We start from the raw sequence: 20,637 nt of genomic DNA, 5'->3' as shown, positions 1-20,637 counted from the left end.
TTGGTTAAATTTGATCATATAACGTAGTTATTTTAACTGCCACAAGTAATGCACCATAAGCTAGCGATTAAGCAGCTAGAGAACCACAATAGCAAAATGACAATAACTCGTTTACATATACAGCTATGCTGTAGGATAGGCTAATTCAAATTCGTTAATTATACATTTAACAATGTCTGTTTTTTATCTATTTACTCCTGATAAACAGGTGTGTGAGAGAGAGAGATCGTACAGGCTTACCTTTAACGTTAAATGCAGAACAATAATAGGCTGTTGGTTGTACGTTGACTTGCAAGGATGCTGAAGAACATGAACATCATTCTGAACTTTTCAAAACTATGTACAGTCTGGCTGAAGTTCATGGTGCCCGAATTGACTTAATGACAGCCGAACATATGGATCTTTGCACCTGAAATGCTCCGATAATTCATCCACGCCACGGCATTAATTGATGTGTGACAATCTGGAGTCCGGTTTGTAAAACTTCCAATGCTATTTTCCATATATCCATTGCTACAGGGCAGGCCCAGGTCACTCTCACACTCCTGTCTGTAAATTTTTATATAATTTCCCACTTCGACATCTTGATTTCCCTCTGAGACTCAGAACGCGGGCTCATTGATGGCGTGCTTCAAGCCGTCAACACAAACTTGTTCAACTTCAGGCGCGCCTGCAAGAACCAACAACCACATGACGTCAAAGTACAGCGAGAACGATTCGAGAAATCATACTAAGTGTCGTTTCGTCTCGCTCTCGCGGCATTTTGACGTCTTTGCCTGATGAATTCGAACAAGCCTATAGGCTACACAAGAGTGGGCGTGTGTCACGGTAGAATACATGCACACTTGTTTTTTTGTTTTGTTAAATAATTAGACTTTAAAATTCACTTTAGGAAGACAATACACAAGGCAAACGTGATTTTTAAATAGCGCATTTTATAATTAAAATCCCATTCAACATTAATGGTGATCTGAGGGGGCGGGATAGTGCCAGTAAGGGGGCGACGCCCCCTCACGCCCCCTCGTGGCGCCGGCCCTGTATTTAGACCTGGATAAATCTACTTTAACATAACAGCCTTTATACCTGGTATGTATAAATTTTACTTTGATAGGATAAAAACCTGTTTTTTTGTTAAAAAAATCATACTTTAATCATAACTCTTTAATTTGTCCTTCTCTTTAACATATAAATTATGGTTGCTACCTGTATTTGTGGTCACACGGCTACAAATCTGTATGGTTGCCTAGATAAAGGGGGTGGGTCAACTTACCCACTGGCTCACTTTGCCCCACTCTCCCCTACTTGGTATTGAGAAACGGGCATTGTTTATCGAAGCCGGAGCGCGAGCTACAAACTACAGAGCGAGTGCGCGGGTGCACAATGGTGAAAGAGCAACACACGATGTAAATAACTATACCAGTGCTCGCAGTACAGACGCTTTATATTTTAGTGTACTGCGTACCTTCACTTTCTTTTGCGTGCCACCACTTCTCATGTTGCTGGTACTTTGACTTAAAGAGTCAAAGGGCGTTTCGCTGCGCAGACAGTTCGGCAACGAAGACATCACAGTACCGCGAGAGCAAGTCGAAATGTTACATATGGTCCGACTTTACCTTTGCTCTCGCGGTACTCTGATGTCAGTCAGCGCCGCACCATTTAAAGTCGAACACACAAAGCGTCAAGGCAGGGCCGCTGGAAGTCATTTTGAACAGGGGGTGCTGTGAATTTTTTAACCAAAAAACCTATGAGCCTATAGGCCTATTTAAAATACATTTTAAAAATACATTGAGATTTACTACTTTATTGTCATATACACTTCAGGGCACACAGCCAGGGTCTGAAACACACAGACATCATCAGTTCTCAGATGAATATGCGCTATTAATCAGAAGCAAAAATACTTATCCCAGGGGGAATTACTTTCGTTACAATTTACATACAACATATAATATTATAACAACATATAATATTAATAAACTCCACAATTTTCAATGTCCATGCGTACGAACATATTTTACTTTCGTTTTTAAGTTAGAATCACACGTCGATTAACAGATGTAAAATATTCTCACATTAACATACCTAGTATATTTTTATATAGATCTTTTTTTTACTAAATAGTACTATTACTGTCTTTTTTAAACTGATAAATAATTCATAATTTGAACAAAAATAATGATGGGTTTAGTTCTGATATTGTATGCTTTTATAAAGAAATACATGGTGTATAATTACATTTTTAGAATAGGCTTTATATAAGGTTTGTACTGTAAAAATACTCTATTTGTTACAAACAAAAGATAAAGAATTTACAAACGTGTGGAGAGCCATTTCAGCACCTGGACAGCGAAATGTTTTTTTTAAAAGCATTACTTAAAATGTTTTCTCATCTCACCATATCTACAGGTGCAGAGTCATTATATACAATAAATCCGTTGGGTAGCATTTAAAAAAAAAAAACATTTAAAAGTAGATGCATTTGTTTAAAGCAAAGCATTTATTTACTTAGCTACAGATGAAGCAGCTATTTAAGCCTTCTAACGTCTCATAATTGGTCATCATTTATGTCCAAGAGACTAAATAATAATCTGTTACATTTTAATCCTTTAATTTTTCATATTAAAAAGCGTTTTTGTGTATGTAATAAACAAACCCGCGTTGTCATTCCGTTAATGCGCATATTATCTACGCGCTCTTTACTCGAGCAGAAAAAACTCGCGTCGCGCATTGCGCCGGTTGTATAATAGAAATTCCAAAGTCTCTCATGAGGTAGGGGACGAATGTCCAGGGAGTTCAGTATTTCTGTGTGGGCATGCATCAGGGAAAGGTGTGTGAGTCTTTCATGGTGCTGCGTACCAATGTCTTCAAGACGCAAGACAAAGAAAGTGCGCTCGGATGAGGCCACGGATAGGCACAGACAGTAATGAAATTAAAATCCAAAATACACGTAATAACCTACGTGTGTCAAAAATAATTTCCTAAAATATTCATAAGTAATATATCAATTGTGCAAAATATTTTTACTTAAAAAATATATATTTCTCGCTTTCCCGCGACCATGCGTCAAGGTCTGGAGGAAAAGGATACCTGCCCGGATCCCACGCACGCATCTGCAGTTATATACATTTTACAAAACCGGTATTCATTAGATTTTAAGAACTTTTTTGCCACTTTTAAAACTGTAAAACTAAATAAAAAAGATATCATATGCCGATTGAGCATGTAAGCATATGTTTTCTTGTTCGCTCCACGCAACACAGGTTTAAACGCCGTTTTTTTTCTAAAGAATAATGTTTACACTTTATTGGTGGTGGTTGATAATAATTTATATTGCAGAATAATGTATATTGGATTTTAGCGCAATATAAATGTATCATATTGTTATTCTTAATATAAAAGAATACTAATATATTTTTTACAACATTTTTAACTTTAAAACATACATATAAAGATGCTTTGTATAATAGCTTTGCTTCTGACAACAATTTTCTGTAATAAATCAGTAAATCAATCACAAAATGTGTTGAAAGTGGCGAATAAAATGCTTGTCAATTCAAACAAAGGTGTATAAAACCGCTTTAATTAACAATAACTAAACTGTGCTCTTTTGCATACCTCTACTTTTCTCATGTCTTTCTTTATACCACCTTTATCTTTTTAAAATCTTGCGACTTTTAGAAATAATTTGTTTGCATTTTTTGTATACTGCACACATTATTTGCATCAACTATACCCATAATAACATTTTCTACGTTTTTCTTTCAATAAAAATAAACATATTTATTATTGTCTTAACTTAAAACTTTGTTTTTTAATTTATAAATTAGATTTTATATAAATAAGTTTTAAAAGTGTTGACTGCGAACGTCTGAGATAAGATATCTGGAAGGACCTATAATATACGCCTATAATATATGTACATTTTAAATTAAAATGTCTGTTCTATTTCTAGCCATTTATTTTGTTTTGACCAAATAAAAAATACAAAAGTGACATTAAGAGATTTTATAAAGTTACTTTAATCCATTATTTTAGTAATATATTTACAAAGCCACTGAATATTTTTACTGTTATGAATAACGGCTGAAAAGATTAAAAAAATCATAACACTGACTGCCTATATGCGCAAGAAAGGTATTATTAAAGTTTTAAATATGTAAAACTAAATAAAGATATCATATGCCCACTGTACAGTATGTAAGCATAGGCCCATGTTTTCTTGTTCGCTCTGCGTGGGTTTAAACGCCGTTTTTAAAGAATATTTTTTAAACTTTATTGGTGGTGGTTGAGAAGAATTCCTCTTTCCATATGTAAAGCAATTTAGCACAATATACATGTGTCATATTATTGTTCTTAATATATTCAGAACAATAATACTGATATATTTTTACAACATTTTTAACTTTAAAACATGTATTTTTATACCACATGAATCTCTTTAAAATATTAATACTTTTAGAAAAACTGACATAATTATTAATATTATGAACAAACAATGAAACGGTGTCAAAAATCGACAACACAAATAATTAAGATATTCATTGTAAATAGAGTTAAGGGTATTAGGCTCACACTAAATTCTTTGTTGCACTTAGTATAAATGCCCATTGCACGTACAGTCATCTTAATATATGTATGCGCTGTTATGCTGGCAAGAAGTGGTTGACGTCACTTTGCTGTTTCAATAGAAATGTTAAATATTCAGCAATGCCCTTATTAACTTCTGGAAACAACCGCATTACAACGCATATAAAAATTTAGTTTTTTATGCGCCACCTGGTGGATTTTCTGTGAAGCGAAACACATTAAGGGAAAAGGGAAAGTAGCCCCCCCGAAATCACTTGCAGAATTCTGCGTGACTCCGCGAGACGATTTGGCGAATGCCGCGGGAGAAAACGCGCGTTTTTAAAGGCCACATCTGTAGGTGAACGCTTGAAAATTTAGAGTTTACTCGAGTTTACATTTGCGTGTGAAAGCTGCAATTGAAATTCTAGTCATTCGAGACATTCCTGCTTCTGTTTGGTTAATGCGCCACCAAAGTTCAGATTTTTAAACGCCGCAGGATGCCTATTCGTGTCTTTGCATTGACTTAACATGTAAATCTCGCGACTTAACATGTTTGCAGCCTCTTCCGCGTCTGGTGTGAACGCACAGTTAAATAACCTTCTCGGGGGAGTTCAACTGAGCAGTTTTCTTATACAGAATAAAATAGAAACCTAAATGGATAGAGAGTTTTTGGACTTACCAAGATAATAATTCATTATTCTTTAAAGTCCCTTATATTACCATAAAAATATGACAGTGTATGAATATAGTCATTATTCAGTTGCGTGAAATACTGTAGGTTACTGTACAGATAGGCACGTAGAGTAAATACGTGACAAACAGATCGGATTAACACATATTACGTTACATAAATATTTTTTTCTAATAATGGACACCGGAGAAGTCTGCAGATCCCATATGGGCCTCTTCATAACCAAACAATCATAACACTGTTGTTTATATTCAATAATATAGTGATTTTATAAGGCCTATTGGCATGTGGTGTGTTATGTACACTGTGTGTTATGGTGGTTGTTCTGTGCCATTGGTGCTGTGGGCTGTGCTGGCAATGAGGGTGCAGACTGCTTGCGACTGGCTTCTTTGCTCCAGATGAACAAAGACACTTACAATATTGACCATTAGTTTATGTGACTATTGCACTACCCTGTGTAACATGCTGTGTGTCTTAGGCGGACAGAGACTTGTATTAAAATTTCAAACAATAAGATTAACTTAATAGACTTTTACTCTTTTAGATCACATAAACAGTGTCTTCGATTTTGCAAGAAACATTTTATGGGCTGATATTGACTCCCCTGCACCAAATACCTTTTATCTGAAGATGGCAAGGACTTGGGAGGCTCTATTCGAATGGCAGGGTCCCATTCTCCTGGAGGGAGGACGATGACCTCATCCAAGAACTCATCTATGCCAGCGAGGAGATCTTGTCTGTCCTTGGCTTTGTACGCAATTTCGTGGAAGACCTTGATAAGAGAACTGTGATAACTGCCTAACTCTCCCCACACACACAACTACTCCAAGTAGAAACGTTTGATGTGTTGTATAATAATATAACAGAACATTACAGAAACAGCAGACTGTGCTACAAGGTACAGACACACTATCAGCACAAGCAGTCTATTTAAAATTTATGACGCAAAAGATTGGTTGAGATTGTCTGCGTTTACCTCATCAGACATCAGGGTTGCGATTGCTCTACCAATTTCATGATATGACTTGGCTTTGCCTTTGGGCCCAAGAAGAATAAATAGAAATCTAGGGAAGATCGTAAAAAGAATCAAGCAAAAATCATCTACTTAAATGACTCGTTTTTACTTTTTTACCTTAATAAGCTGAACATCAATATCTCACAACATTTCCTTTGATCTTTAACCTCATGGGATGGGATAAATGTGTCATACCTGGTGGGCACAGGCACTTCGGTCAGCGCCCCCAACATGACAGCCTGCTGCAGCCTTACAAAGGCCACAAAAGGACTGTCTAGGAAGTCCACTTCACCAACAAGAACATTGGAGGCCTCAGCATCTCTAGGTAGCTTCTTCATAAACTTGTTCTTCAGCTGAACACATGCATAAACAGAATGGTATTTTAATGAAGTTCAGTAAAGAGATGGATGGACACAGTCCACAAATCAAGGCCCCAAACATGACCTCATTAAACAGACTGCTCAGCTAGCCTTTGTGCCAAGACTTTCACGAGGCAAGATGATGAAGGCAACAGCCACGATTGTCCAAGTAATGGAAATTATGAAGATTGGTGGCTAAACATGGGATTGTTCATTCTGGGCTTTAGCAAATGCCCACTATGGGTCCGGAATTCTTTCGCTTGTATGTCAGAGGAACCAATGGTAACCAGTATAAAATATTGTTCAATTAAGTTTTTCCTAAGGGTTGTTGTTACGCCTACCCTTGAAAGACTTCAAAGGCAGTGGCACCTGCCAGCTCTTCGCCTTTGAGACTATGCCAATGTGAAATTTACAGGCCAAAGATAATTAGCACACTCTGCTCGCGTAAGCATAAATTGTTGTTGAGCAACTTCAACTGGTGTCTCCAAGGTCATTATTCCAAAATACTTAGTTAGGATATCAGTCATGAATCAAGTATCTCCCTTGTTAACTTACAAAATTCTCTAATTCTTAAGTGCCTCATTGAAATGGCAGCATAAGCAGTTTCGTTAACTATTGTTGGAAGAAAACTTCTATCCAGCAAAGCATTTAACCTGAATGACCCAAGCTCATAACATGGATCTGACCTCTTACTCATCTGTAGCACTAGGTCATCTAGACCAGTGGTTCTTAACGTTATTCCTGGAGGCCCACTGCCCTGCATGTTTTGTATGTCTCTTTTATCTGGCAGACTCAGTTCAGTTCATTGAGATCTCTTCTAATGAGCTGATGATTTGAATCAGGTGTGTTAAATAAGGGAGACATACAAAATGTGCAGGGCAGTGGGCCTCGAGGAATAACGTTAAGAACCACTGATCTAGACCTGTGGCCGGTTGCATAAAACTTTAAGACTAGTCTTAAAAGTTAGTCGTGAATTTTTTCTTCAAGACTGATCATAATTGTTTTAAGTATGTTACATAGAAAGGTAGATTGGTCTAATTTAAATCCAAATAATAAGATAGATTAGCCCTAACTAATTGCTAGTTGGTCAGAATACTTCTTAAGACGCAGTCTTAACGTCACGGCTATGTTTATGCAACCGGCCACTGTTTTGGTTGTTTACCTTCTAAATCTACGTATTAATGTACCACCGTACTGCCACATCACTTTTTGACTATAAATCCATCAACTGTGGAAACTGCATAGCAATTACCACGTGTTTTCAGCGTAGCTGACCCCAATAAGGTTCCTCACTTGAACCATGTGTTGTTTCAAGGATGGAAGTGCTACAATAAACATGCACATTGATGCCAACCCTGTGGGTGCTCCGGGGCTCGGCTTAAGCACCCACCGAAATGGCAAGGCACATATGCATACATGTGTATGCATAATAAAGAAAACGAATTCTGTTCAGCCTAATAGTAAAAGTTTAACGTAAAGCTAAGAACCTGAGGTAAGATAAATATTTGACAACATTATGATATCACCATACTGTACACACGTGGATCTCTGCTATCTCTCAATCCACCAAGGGGTCTTTGCCCTAAGAATGTAGTCCAAGTCAATACAATGCCTTAGGGAGGTGCTCTCTCAGTGTGATAATCTCAAGAAATGGCGCTTAAAATAACTCTAACAATGTATTTAGAATTCTATTTATTTAGTTAATAATAACATGTAATGCAAATCTACTGAATAAAGAAAAATATAAAACTTAAAATACAGAAAAATACATCTTTATTCTAAATCACTGTACCAAATATCTAATGAAAAATCTATAATTTCCCCTGAATTAGCATTTATTTCCAAATTTCATGAAGGCTGAACATTTAATCTCAGAAAAGCACAGATGACATCATCATACAACAGCCTTGGAAGTGCATGACATAAAGGTACGCTGTCCTTCAATTTTTATTAACGGTCCCAATCTGTCTATGTGACTGGAATATGTCATATAACCAGTCTCCTATTTCGCCATTCAAGGAGCATAAACATGTCCGCAGAGGCCTTTCAGAATTCACATCAGCACTGGATTATTCTGAATGGAGCACTCTCTTAGTGCCGTCATGTGCCAGCAGTCTTTAGAGACACAGAGCAGTGTTCAGCAAAAGTAAAGATTCCCAGGTAAAAGTAAAAAAAACATTCAACAAATTCTGTGAAGCGAGTTAATTGTTATTGTTTGTCATAGATTCACACCACTTTATGACCTTTTGGTACTCCCTCAATGTCAGTCCAAGCACTTCCTAATAGGAATGGAAAAGGTGTCTTTTTTCTCATCACCTATGTCATAGTGCTGCACACTTCACTGCTATTGTTCCGTTTAATATATCACCCAAAAAAACTTCCAAATTATGTGCATCAGACCTAGTCAGTAAAAAAACCCAGTCTATTTGTGTGATTTACAGTTCTCTGCATACAATATATATATACATATACATATACATATACATATATAATAAAACTTAATAATAATAATAATAAATAAAAATAATAAACTTTGATGCTCCAAATCCCATGATTAGATTATTAGACTACAGCCTGAATTTCACAGACAAGGTCACATATTATAGCATCTTCAAACCTATTCATAAAGATTTTTCTACATAATGATCTATTACAATATCAAGGTTTTAAACCACCTCATTTAAAGAAACACTCCATTTTGATGAAGCATTAAACTATAAATCAGATTAAATAATTTACCAAATAATTCACCAAAAAAAAAAAAATGTTTAAGCCCTGGGAAAATGTGGATAACAAAATTCTGAAAATAGACTCACCTGATCTTTTTCTGGTTTGTCGGAAATATCGTTGAGGCTGCTTGATGTCAAGTTCCTATGTGCGGTGGTTGGGCTACCTAAGCAATATTAACAGAAAAAGCATACAATATAAAAGATCCAATATAAATAGAAATGTTGGTCCCCTCAAGCAAAGTAAAAAAAGGTCTTGAGCGAAACTTGTCTGCACAATAAACTGTGAAATATAAAGTCAATGAAACAGAAAATACTTAAACAGCCTAAACTGAACTTAGCTTTTAGAGCGTTTTTAAATATAAATTGAAAAATTCTATGATTTCAACAAAAATACTTAATCTTAAAATGCTATAATCTAAGTGATGTGCCAGCCAACTTTAACGTTTCTGAGCCCAATATGTCATCATGCTGTAAAAAGCATTGCAGAAAAACAAGTTTAGCAGAAAAGCATTTTCACAAAAAACTGCAATTTTCACAAAAAAAAAAAACATGGCTAAGATGTCAGCTTGGTGCAGCCAAGAGAAAATAGCAGCAAAAAAAGAATAATTCTGAAGATCTAAAAGTATAAAAAGGCTTTATTTAAAAGCATTAAAAAAAGAAGAGTAAAAACATACTTTCCCCACAAAAACATGGGGAAATACCACTGGGACAAACTTTGAAAACCACAGACATGGTCTAAATCTGATTATTAAATGTCTATGGAATTAAAATCTTTTAATGGTAAAGAATGGCATAATAGAAGATACTCGTAAGAAATTACTTAATGCATTAAAATGGTCATGATTTCCACAAATGATAGAAACACTACAGTATATAAGCCGTCCAAATTTATAACAGTACAAGGTTGACTACCTAGACATAAATGGTTACGACAAAAGCACCAAATAAATAACCAATAATTAAACTGTCCTTAAACAGTAAAAGGGGTCATTTCATACACTTTTAAAGAATACTCCCTAAGATCCATATATTAGCATATGTTCATAAAACTTTTTTTTTAAACAAATTGTTTTTTAGAAAGTTTTTTAAAACGTTGATCTGTGCAGCGCTGCTAAGGTTACTGTAACACACTCCAGTGTGACGGAAGAGCAGGAAATCAATCTCCAGAACAAAAATAAAACTGCAAAAAGATGTCTGTTCGAGGTAAAGGCATAAAATCTAATGACAATAGAGCTTGCATTCATCTGCCTTGATGTGTTTATTACACGAAGACGAGCACCAATTCAGTGCAAATAAAAATTGTTTCAGATACAGTAGGCTACTGTGTCATACAGAAAATCTTTTGAGTTTAGTTTAATTCAGATTTTACAAGTTTTTTTGATATTTTATCATAATATAATTGTGTAATTTGATTCGTTTATATTTGCTTGTTCAGACACAAAGGTTTTTTTTCCATCCCTGCTGTCACTGCGGGGGAAAAAGCATTCATTCATCTGCTTCATGTGATGTTGAACATGAAGAGTGATGCATGTTCTATTATAATATTAACTAACAAGCTATTAATTATTATCATTAAAAAATGACACAGTAATTGATTATGACAGAATTTTTAAGACCCTGTCTGTCAAAATGACAGAGAATTAAAAAGTTTAATGTAACATCTGAGTATGTTTTTACAGTGACTACATTTAAACAAGCAGATGATGATATTTGTCATACCAAGAACAAAAGGATTGATTGATTAAATGCTCCATCCTTTAACTCTTTCCCCGCCATTGACGAGATATCTCGTCAATTAAGAGAAAACGCTTCCCCGCCAATGACGAGATTTTCTGTTTTTCCGCAATACCGCTATTATCCACCAGGTGGCGCCCTTCCGCCCTTTTTAAACCCTGAAGTATTGCCCTATGGCAAGCGGCTGCATGTCCGTGTCTGTTTTAAAGATCGCTCTGAATGGGATCTCTATGAAAACTCCGTCACAAAAATGGAATTATTCAAAAGCTGATTACAAAAGAACCACTGAAGGTAGGATGAAACAGTTTTTTTTTGTTTGAAAGCAGAGGGTCTGTTCTTTCATTTGATATATCGTATGTTTATATATTTAAAGAAGAACATTTTCTGGAAGGCATTAAACTTTGGTGAAAATCATGAAAAACGCTGGCGCTGGCTGGCAACTTTTTAAAAAAAACGCTGGCGGTGAAATAGTTAATAATAGAGCCTGCATTACAGTGTGACGGGTCATGTTTCCCTTAAATTTGGCATAGATACTATTAAACAGCCTCTCGATTCAAATGTTGGGATTCTTCAGAATGATATGCAGATTTGCAGGTGCCGCAAACAGCATTGAGTCAAAAAGGGACGAACCCTGCCAATGGGTTATAATTTAACCAATGCACATTTTTTAACCCAAAATGTTGAGTTTCTTAACCCATTGTGGGTCTATTATACACATTTTCTAGGTTAATATTATCCAGCCGGTGGTTTTGTTCCTTTTGACCAAATTCTGGGATGAAAATAACCCAGATTTTTTTAGATGGAATAGAGCAGATGTTGTTGTGAAAGCTAAAGTATTTTATAGAAAATAAAGATTGCTCATGAAATGACCCCTTTAAGCTTTCATGCTATAGGCCTACCTTCATATGCGTTACAAACTATGTGGGATGACAGCACATACATACAAGTTTTCACAACTGGTAAGTTAGACTTACTAGGCCATCCCATGCTTGGACTTCCAGGGATTTGCAAAACCTCATCTGAGGCGTGAGTCATTAGACAAGGCACTGAATTCTCAAGTGGACTACGTGCTTTCAGTGCAGCAGAGCATCCAAATGAGAAAACAAGGTAGGAGGGTGAAAAGAAAGATTGTTAACATGATACAAAGGTTTGAAATAGTAAAAGTTAGATTGGTGAGACTGGAGAAAAATGTCACACAGCGGTTAGTAAAAGGAAGGGTTTGTCAAGAAGGCAGAAAAGCTTTGAAAAGACACAGCCATCCAAAGTTTGCATTTGTCATAGTAGCAAGCAAATATTATTGCCAAAAATCTAATGAAACTACTGAGCTTAATCTTAGGTGAAATGTTGTATCATGTTATCCTTTAAACTTTGTTTTTAAATTAGGTCATTAGTTCAACAGTTCAAAATGGTTTACATTGTCATCAACAGCATGTATTGTGTATAACTAAGAAACAGTTGCAGAATATGAGAAGGCAGACAAACAGTTAATTACCATTAAAAATATTTTGTGACAATAAATTACTCAAAGACAAACATATTGGACACCCTTATTCTATGCTGATATGAAAAAGCATGTAATGTATTTAATATACTTCTTTCTGATTGGATGAGCTGCATTTAAAGATGCTTTTAAAAGCTGTAACGGGGCGCCAAGTTGCCAACTTAGTGGATGCAATGTTAATAGTTAATGTTAATAAATGTGACTATTTATGGCATGCTAATACCTTTCATCCTACAGGTATTGCTGTTGCCATTGTTTCTATGGAATGTTTTCTATGGAAAACTTAAAACTCACTTTAATAATTATAATGTATATAATCTATGGGAAAAAATCTACAAAAAAGAAATAAAATGAAAAGAAATTAGAGGAAAAAGATCTAAAGGAAAAGGATGGTCAAAAATAACTGCACCAAACTGGCATCTATATTACCATTATCCGGTGTGGAAAACAGCCTACTTGCACTCGAGACAGTCTTGCCAATGTCAGCTAGTGAGCGAAGATTGGACTTCTTGGTCTGGTGACGATGCTTCCTCAGCAAGGTGTACATGACCTTATCTTTCAGGTCAGCTTTCAATTGACCGGTCTCAATCTGACTGTCAGTGATCATTTCTGAAAAAGATACAGAACAAAGAAGCAGAGACAGATTATGTTAGGTTTTTAAAATCTAGTGAGCTGCAGCATTTGAGGAATCACAGGCATGTCATGGGCATGAACGCTGTGATGGAAGTATGCAATGATGCTTCCGCATAAAGAAATTTGACCTGGCCAAATTCTCAGGGACCATGGCATATTTCCTTCACGGACAATCCCAGAATGCACTACAAAAAAAAATCTAATATTTATTTTACTCCCTTCACATCTGAGCAATCTTTTTATTTTAACAGCAACTTTTCCCTTCACACTGCTCATCAAACTTTTAACTTGAAATTGAACTCATAGTTTGAACTTTGAATCGGTGTCAGTGAAGCGACACATTGCATTCTATTCTTAGTCTTCAGAAGTGGAGTTCTAATGAGGCAGTGGCTTTCACATGAGATTGTCTGGCGGTTCGTGTAAGGTCTATTTATATAAAGAAAGGTCAAAGACATGAGGCTTGTGCCTTCAGGCCCTTTTTTTGTGAATGGCTTGTCCCATAATAGCTGATCCTTCAATTCATTTAAGCTCAAATGGAGCTGAGGTTGGCTGAGCTTAACTCAGCCAAATTTAAGATTTACTGCAAATTGATAATAAAACTTGTCATATAACACTTAGAGTAAGAGGCATGAGATCTAAGAATGTGAAGTAATAATTCTTGCTTCATTGTTAGCCCGTGTTATAAACTTTACATACGATTTTATTACTAATTTGAAAACACTTTTGCGGCTTCTCTACGTTTTTTTACATGTGCTAAATGACCCTTGTTTAAACAACATTTTAGAAAACCTTTATTGTAGAGTCACATGTATTTGATGACAATGTTCTAGAGGTGTTTAATGGCTTCACAATTGTCAGCCTGATCTTCCTCAAGCTCTGACTCAAGTCGGCATAAAAGAAATGCCTTCCTGAATGGATGCAATCATCCGTGCAGCTGAGCCCACATTAAACGGGACCTGAGAGAAGAGTGTATTAACAGGAAATATGAATATATTTTGGCACGCAAGCGTTTGGAAACCAAATAAATAGATGGGCTTGTCATCTTAGTGCTTTTAGTACAAGGAAAAAAGGTATCTTCTCTGAGTTTTATCAGAATTAAGTGTAACTCATGTGGTAGGATATATTATCTTTATAATCTGTCTGTAAAGTTTACAGTGAGTTGTTAGAACCAAAGTGACATTTGTAACTAAAGGGTCCGAAATAAATGCCAATCTGGGGTCTTGCGGTTTCCAAGCTTACTTGATTTTATATGTATCCACAATCAAACTATCTGTTAAATGCCCAAAAATGCATTACTAGTGGTGTGAAAAAGAACTTTATAATAACTGAAAATAGAAAAACATGTTCTTGCTTTCTGTCGCTTAGTGAAACAGTATGTAATGTACAGTAAGGGGCCAATCACACCAAATGCCTTTTTTAATGATTTTATGTGCACCGAACACCTTGCGTTTTTTGCCGCCTGCCGCAGCACACGTTTTTGAAGGAGCGTTGAGCGCGCAAAAGCGCACAATGTCATTCGCATCTTTCTATTGTCCAATCGAATGTGGGGAGCGGCGGGCTTTCCGTTGTGGTGACAGAAGTTTACGGTTGTTTGAAACAACCGGAGACAGCAGTCACCCACTTTCTCCTGCGTGTTTATGCACCTCTCACCCTCGATCAAGGTCAGAGCAAACGTCCTGTTTTTAAAGTTTCGGCTAAAATGACATTTAACAGCAAAAGAGCGCTCATGCTTCAATATTTGATTGACAAGACAGCTGACTTGGTGGCTCCCTTGCAATATAAAAAGCCGTGCCGCATTGTGACCTAAAATAGGCAGTGTGACGCGTCTTGCGTTTCCACGCATTTGGTTTGATTGTCCCCTAAAGGACTTGCACTTCAAAATGCAAAAAATACGTTAGCAGCCAATGTTAATTGCTAATGATCTGGGACAAATATAATGTTATTTAATGTTAAACTATGTGAGTGGCGCTCTGTGGCGCGACAGGGATTTGAGCAACTTCCTGAGTCGTAGCTGGGCACCGGTGTGCGTATACTCCGGGCAGGTGTGTGACCCCTTTTAATGTAGGGCTGTCATTTACACCGGCGGCCGGTGTATGTTTTCAATTGTTTCCAATCAAAGCGTGGCACTGTTCAAAAAAGCAAGCAGCTGACGGGTTTTGTCCGCACTGGCGCTCCGCACTGGTGATTTTCCACGCTCAGCGCTATGCTCCGAGAGTTGAGAAATATTTAACTTTGGGTAAATAGCTTAGCTCGTCAATGTTAGTTTTCACTTGGCTGTCCAATCACAGTGGAGGCTGGGTGGGATAGACATCACAACAACCAACCGGCACATCATTTAACAACTGATAAACAAAGCAGAAGAATCACAGCAACAAAAGCTCTCAGCTGAAAAAAACTGGCAGTCGGCATCCGCCTACCGTTTTCAGCCACGTTTAAAAGCTTTGATGTGCACCCCCTAATGTGTGACCCCTTCTGGCAAATGGAATGAGCACATTCCATTTGAGTTAATGGTATTTTCTCTATTAAAACAAAAACTTCAACATGATGTAAGATTCATTGGAATGTGATGAAAAATGACTGGGCTACATCTGTTCAAAGTCGATAGAGTCCACTTGGAAAGAAATCAAGTAAAATATTTTTTAAGGTTCAAAAACAAAATCAACACAACCATACCTTAAAATGACTGTTAAAACTAACAGATTTGGCACACACAAAGTCAATCTAATAAGAATAAAGATAGTGTTTTGCTTTAAAGCCCAAAACGTCTACTGAACTGAAAACTCACCAACAACCCCTGGCAAAGTGGAGGCCTCTAGGTCCAACATGACGGTGCCTTTCTCTATACATGTCCTTAGCTCAAAGAGACTGTGTAGGGACAGAGTGGCCACATGTGGTTTACTCCATCGCTCTCCACCTTTTTCCACCTTCTCTTCGAACTTGATCCACCTTAGAAGAACAAAGGAAAGAGAATTCTACTAAAGACCCGTTCACAAGTTATAAAGATAAAGTTTCAAAATTGCTGTAAATTCCATGGCAGAGAGCACTGTAAAAAATCCAATTAATGAAATGTTGGAAGGGCAAAAATATATAAGTTAAACCAACTTTCTTGTTTGGGCTTAGTTGAGTAGACATATTATTTTAAGTCTAGATAAATCTGTGTTTAAAACATTAAGTGAATGGTTATTTCCAAATTCAGTCAACATTCAGAATGGCTATGTTGACTGAACTAATTAAGATAAATCTGGTCAATATGTGGACTTATGACAGCTATGTTTCCTGACAACAAAATGCTCACAATATTACTGTTATTTGGTAACAAAATGTAATTTTAAGAGTTGTTCAGGCGTGAATGTATGTGCTTTAAGTTTAAATATGCGGTCGGTTAATATAGATAGCGTCTATTTAAAAATGTGCTCGGACACTTTCGGACGGAGAAGAGCTCCAGATGAGCTCCAGAAAATCACAGACACTTAAGCGCTCACACCCCGCCCAGCGCAGCCTCGCCTCGGCAAGCCCATCAGAAACCGACTGCTGGCTCTGATATCTCTGTGGCTTTTAAACATGCGATTTAATTCATTTTAATTTCTTATACTTAATAATAAAAGGTTTACCGGTATGTTTTAAATCATATTTTAGGATTGCACTTAAATGATATCGCTGTTGAATGATATTTCATATCTTTCACATTTGTTATAACTGGGCTGCGTACTGCCTGCGATTTTGAACTTCAGAGCTGAAGGTGCGAGTGGAGAAATAGTCCCAATATCATAACAATCTTAAAACTTCTAAATATACCCGTGTGTGTACCCGCGTGCGTGTGTGTGTGTGTGCGCGCGCGCGCTTGCTCGCGCGTGTGCATGCATGTATGTATATGCGCGTGCGTCTGTGTATTTTGAATTTAAAATGTTTTAACTCGGAAGGATCTGGATCACAGGTCATTTCATCTGAGATCAATCCGCACGCAACAGCTGGAATCACTTACTGATTCACACAAGGGAGGACACAAGTCAGCCGTTTCCTCAAGTTCACGTCAGGTAAGTGTTTGTAATTAAATGTTAATTTTAGAATATATTAATTGGCAAAGACGCAAATACTCGACGTTTTTGTAATTATATTTTTGTAAAGATACATTAGAAGTGTGTTATGTTACGTGACCGAAGTAAAGTGGAGCTATTTTAGTTAAGATAAAAAGCCTGGATATAGGTTTGGTTTACCGGACAAAGTTTAGAACTCGGTCTTTATTATAATTGGGACATTTTTACAAACAAACCTTATATAATACAATACTGGCGTGCATTTTGAGACAAAACAATAGCGCTCATATGTTAAGAGATGTCAGCAAGTTATTTTAGTCAGTGAAAAGCCCTGTCCGAGAAAACCGCCCAATAGTGTTTAATTATGTGTGATGTCTGAGGGAAATTTGGCCTAACATCAACGTTATTTAGGGAATAAAGTCTTTCACCGTCAAACTTTATTATATTAAACATGTTATTTATGTATGTGTGTGTGTGTGTTTATATTCCTCTGTTTATCAAACCAGAGCGGAGATGATGTGAGGGGCGGACCAGAAGGATACATATAGCGAGACAGTCTCCGCTTGGACTGGCTGAGGAAAGTCTCCTAAATGGCCCTGGAGATGTTCTGACTGACTTTGGAGGCTTTTTGGACTCTTTTATGCCCTCTATTTAAAGAAGACTTAATTCTGTATGTTCAGTCTGTATGATAAGTGAATAAAAAGCTTTTGTTTTTATGTGACTGAAGTTAATTATTTTGTTTACAACACCAGCATAAATTATTTGATAAATAATTTAAAAATGTTATTAAAAAAATCCCAAATAATAAATATGAATTGAAGTAACACATAAAACATTGAGTGAATACTTAAATTTTAATTGACAGAGTCTTTGCTGTAAGTTTTTAAAGATTCAACTGATTAAAACATTTTAGTTGAATGAACTATAAAGCTAGTTGAGCCAACATACTTTTTTATATTTGAGTCAAATTTGGGCCAACTAAAGAACATCAATCCAGGTAACACTTTGGAGTCAGAAATTGAGTGGACGTAAAATTTCTGTGGAACTAGTTACTAAAAAATAATTCATTGAGCCAACAATTTATTTTTTACAGTGAGGTATTACAATAACAATACAGAAGAATATCGACAGACAAAAAAAATCCATTCTTAGAATAAAGTTTAGAATAGACATGTTATTGAAAGTTTGTATAGACACTTATATAGTTTTTGTTATAGTTATTGTTCTTGGAGGGGGCTTAAAGCTCTGGGTAAAGTCTTATTTAAACTATTCTGTTGGCAAGGGGATCCAGTGTTTCACATTCATTACTTAGACTATGGCGGCCTGCCAAAGTCTTATTCTTTCTGCCATAGTCTCAAAATGAATCAAAAATGTTTTATACTTCTCATAACAACAAAGATCTCTAAAGGTTCTGTTTTAAAAGAGGAAAATTCAAGTGCGAAGCGATTACGTAATTATGCTAATTAGTGTATGTTGTTATGTCATCCAGTGCCATCGTCTCACAATATCCAGTGGGAAACACTGGGATCACACCAAAAATACATTCTTTATTACATAAAATAAGCAAGTTAGTGTTTACTCTTGGTCACTGTAGGTTATTCATTATTCAAGACCAGGTGATGGTAATGAAATACAATGAATATATCTCTACAATATCCACTATATATTTTTTTATGTTTAGTGTATAAGAGATAAAAACACAGGTCGCAGACATCAGCTCATCTTTAAAGTACTCAGACTTAACTTTAACCTGTTCCCCTGTACAAGCTGACGACCCTGAATGAAAAGCTTAAATGTAATCCTTAATCCTAAAATACACATAGGCTTTAATCTCATCTGTAAAACAATTGACTAAATGAAATCTTGATCAAAAATGAAAAGATCAGCTCTGATCATTCTTGTATTCATTCATAGTAACGTGTCAAGTGCCTGTTTTGGGATGTGATAATGGGGACCACCTAGAGTGCTTCATAAAAACCTTAACAGAAAATATCCCCTCTTACTGAATGATCAAACCCATTCAAGAGCAACACAAGTGTCCTGCGTGCAAAACTTCATCAGAAACCAAACTGTCGGTTTCAGTGAGCTAATGATCATGGGAATTGAAAAGCAACAGAATCTATTAAATGTTGGTTTGTGCTAACAATGGAAACCAAGGCGGCTTGGACCACATATGTTTTCTGTGTAACACTTTACAATAAGGATGTATTTGTTAACAATTTAACATGAACTAACAATAAACAATACTTGTACTGCATGTATTAATCTTAGTTTATCTTATTTTCAGCATTTACGAATACATTTTTAAAATTAAATTTTTAACTGTTAACATTAGTCAATGCACTATGAACTAACAAATAACTGTATTGGAATTTATTAACAAAGATTAATAAATGCAGAAAAACATTATTGTTCATTACTAGTTCATGTTAACCAATCTATTTACTTTTAACAAATACAATCTTATTGTAAAGTGTTACAGTTTATTCTATAAAGATAAATTGAGGTAGGAAACATCCTTTTAAACTATTAAGTGTTTGAAATGGCTTTTCATTCTGGCATCGAACAATCACTGGCAACAGGCCAGTACACTTGAAGCCCCGTTCAAAAAAATTGTATGGACCCTGTATAACAAGTCGATATGAGTAGAAACAGAAATGTCCAGGTTTTTTTTTAAGCTCAAATAAAGACTTGGACTTTTTTTACTCAAGTCATCCAATGCAAATGATGACACACAATAAAAACAAACAGAAGTAATTAATGTACATTCTTACACTGTGTCCTAACTATGCGACATGCAATAAAAGATATCTTTTCGATGTAAATCAGAGTTTTTGTCCTAACCATTCACGACGCGATGCCGCAACAAGCGACAAAGGATTCTATTTTAGAAAGTTTTTTTATTTCTGCAATGTTGTGGCTGACAGCTCCACCTACACGGGAGATCTCATTAGATGAACGGTTCTGATTGGCTTTGATTTGTGATTGATTGCGTCATTTTCTATCAAAATCGCGTCACGTGTGGTTAGGACAGAGTGTAACGCTCCTAACTCATGTCTATGTCCTCTTACATCTGACTCGTCCCTCTTTGGGCCACATTAAGAAGCCAAACCAAGATGTTCTTACCTGGCAGTTTCCTTCCACTCCATTTCTTGGCCATCAACAGACAGCAGCTCATCCAGCTCTGTGAAAAGCTGAGGGGGCGCTGGGCTATCATCGTCCTCTCCCAGAATGAATCGGATGCGCTCGGCCGCAGGTGAGACTGCAACAGGAAAAATACTGCGGGTCAGAGGTGGAGACTTAATCTCGCATATTTCCAGCTTGCCATCATCGCCTATGCCATTGGGCCTGATCTCTAGCTTATCGGGAGAAGCT

The 20,637-nt window shown here is 36.4% G+C and overlaps 1 protein-coding gene across 2 annotated transcripts in view; it reads right to left on the bottom strand.

Moving 5' to 3' along the window:
* Positions 1–20,637, bottom strand: part of slc4a4a (solute carrier family 4 member 4a) — a 108,575-nt gene that overhangs the window by 35,828 nt on the left and 52,110 nt on the right. Inside the window, exons 4-10 of one of the 2 annotated variants that reach the window (XM_073814619.1) lie at positions 20,389–20,524; positions 16,014–16,174; positions 13,025–13,204; positions 9,448–9,524; positions 6,468–6,625; positions 6,234–6,321; positions 5,875–6,029 (exon numbers count right to left, since the gene is read on the bottom strand). In XM_073814619.1, the coding sequence (XP_073670720.1) occupies positions 5,875–6,029; positions 6,234–6,321; positions 6,468–6,625; positions 9,448–9,524; positions 13,025–13,204; positions 16,014–16,174; positions 20,389–20,524 (955 nt within the window). The remainder of the gene's footprint in view (positions 1–5,874; positions 6,030–6,233; positions 6,322–6,467; positions 6,626–9,447; positions 9,525–13,024; positions 13,205–16,013; positions 16,175–20,388; positions 20,525–20,637) is intronic. The other variant, XM_073814620.1, reaches the window with a different exon arrangement.

This window comes from Paramisgurnus dabryanus, chromosome 5 (assembly GCF_030506205.2).
Source record: "Paramisgurnus dabryanus chromosome 5, PD_genome_1.1, whole genome shotgun sequence".
Lineage (NCBI taxonomy): Eukaryota > Metazoa > Chordata > Actinopteri > Cypriniformes > Cobitidae > Paramisgurnus > Paramisgurnus dabryanus.
This window is presented reverse-complemented; position numbering and strand designations above follow the sequence as displayed.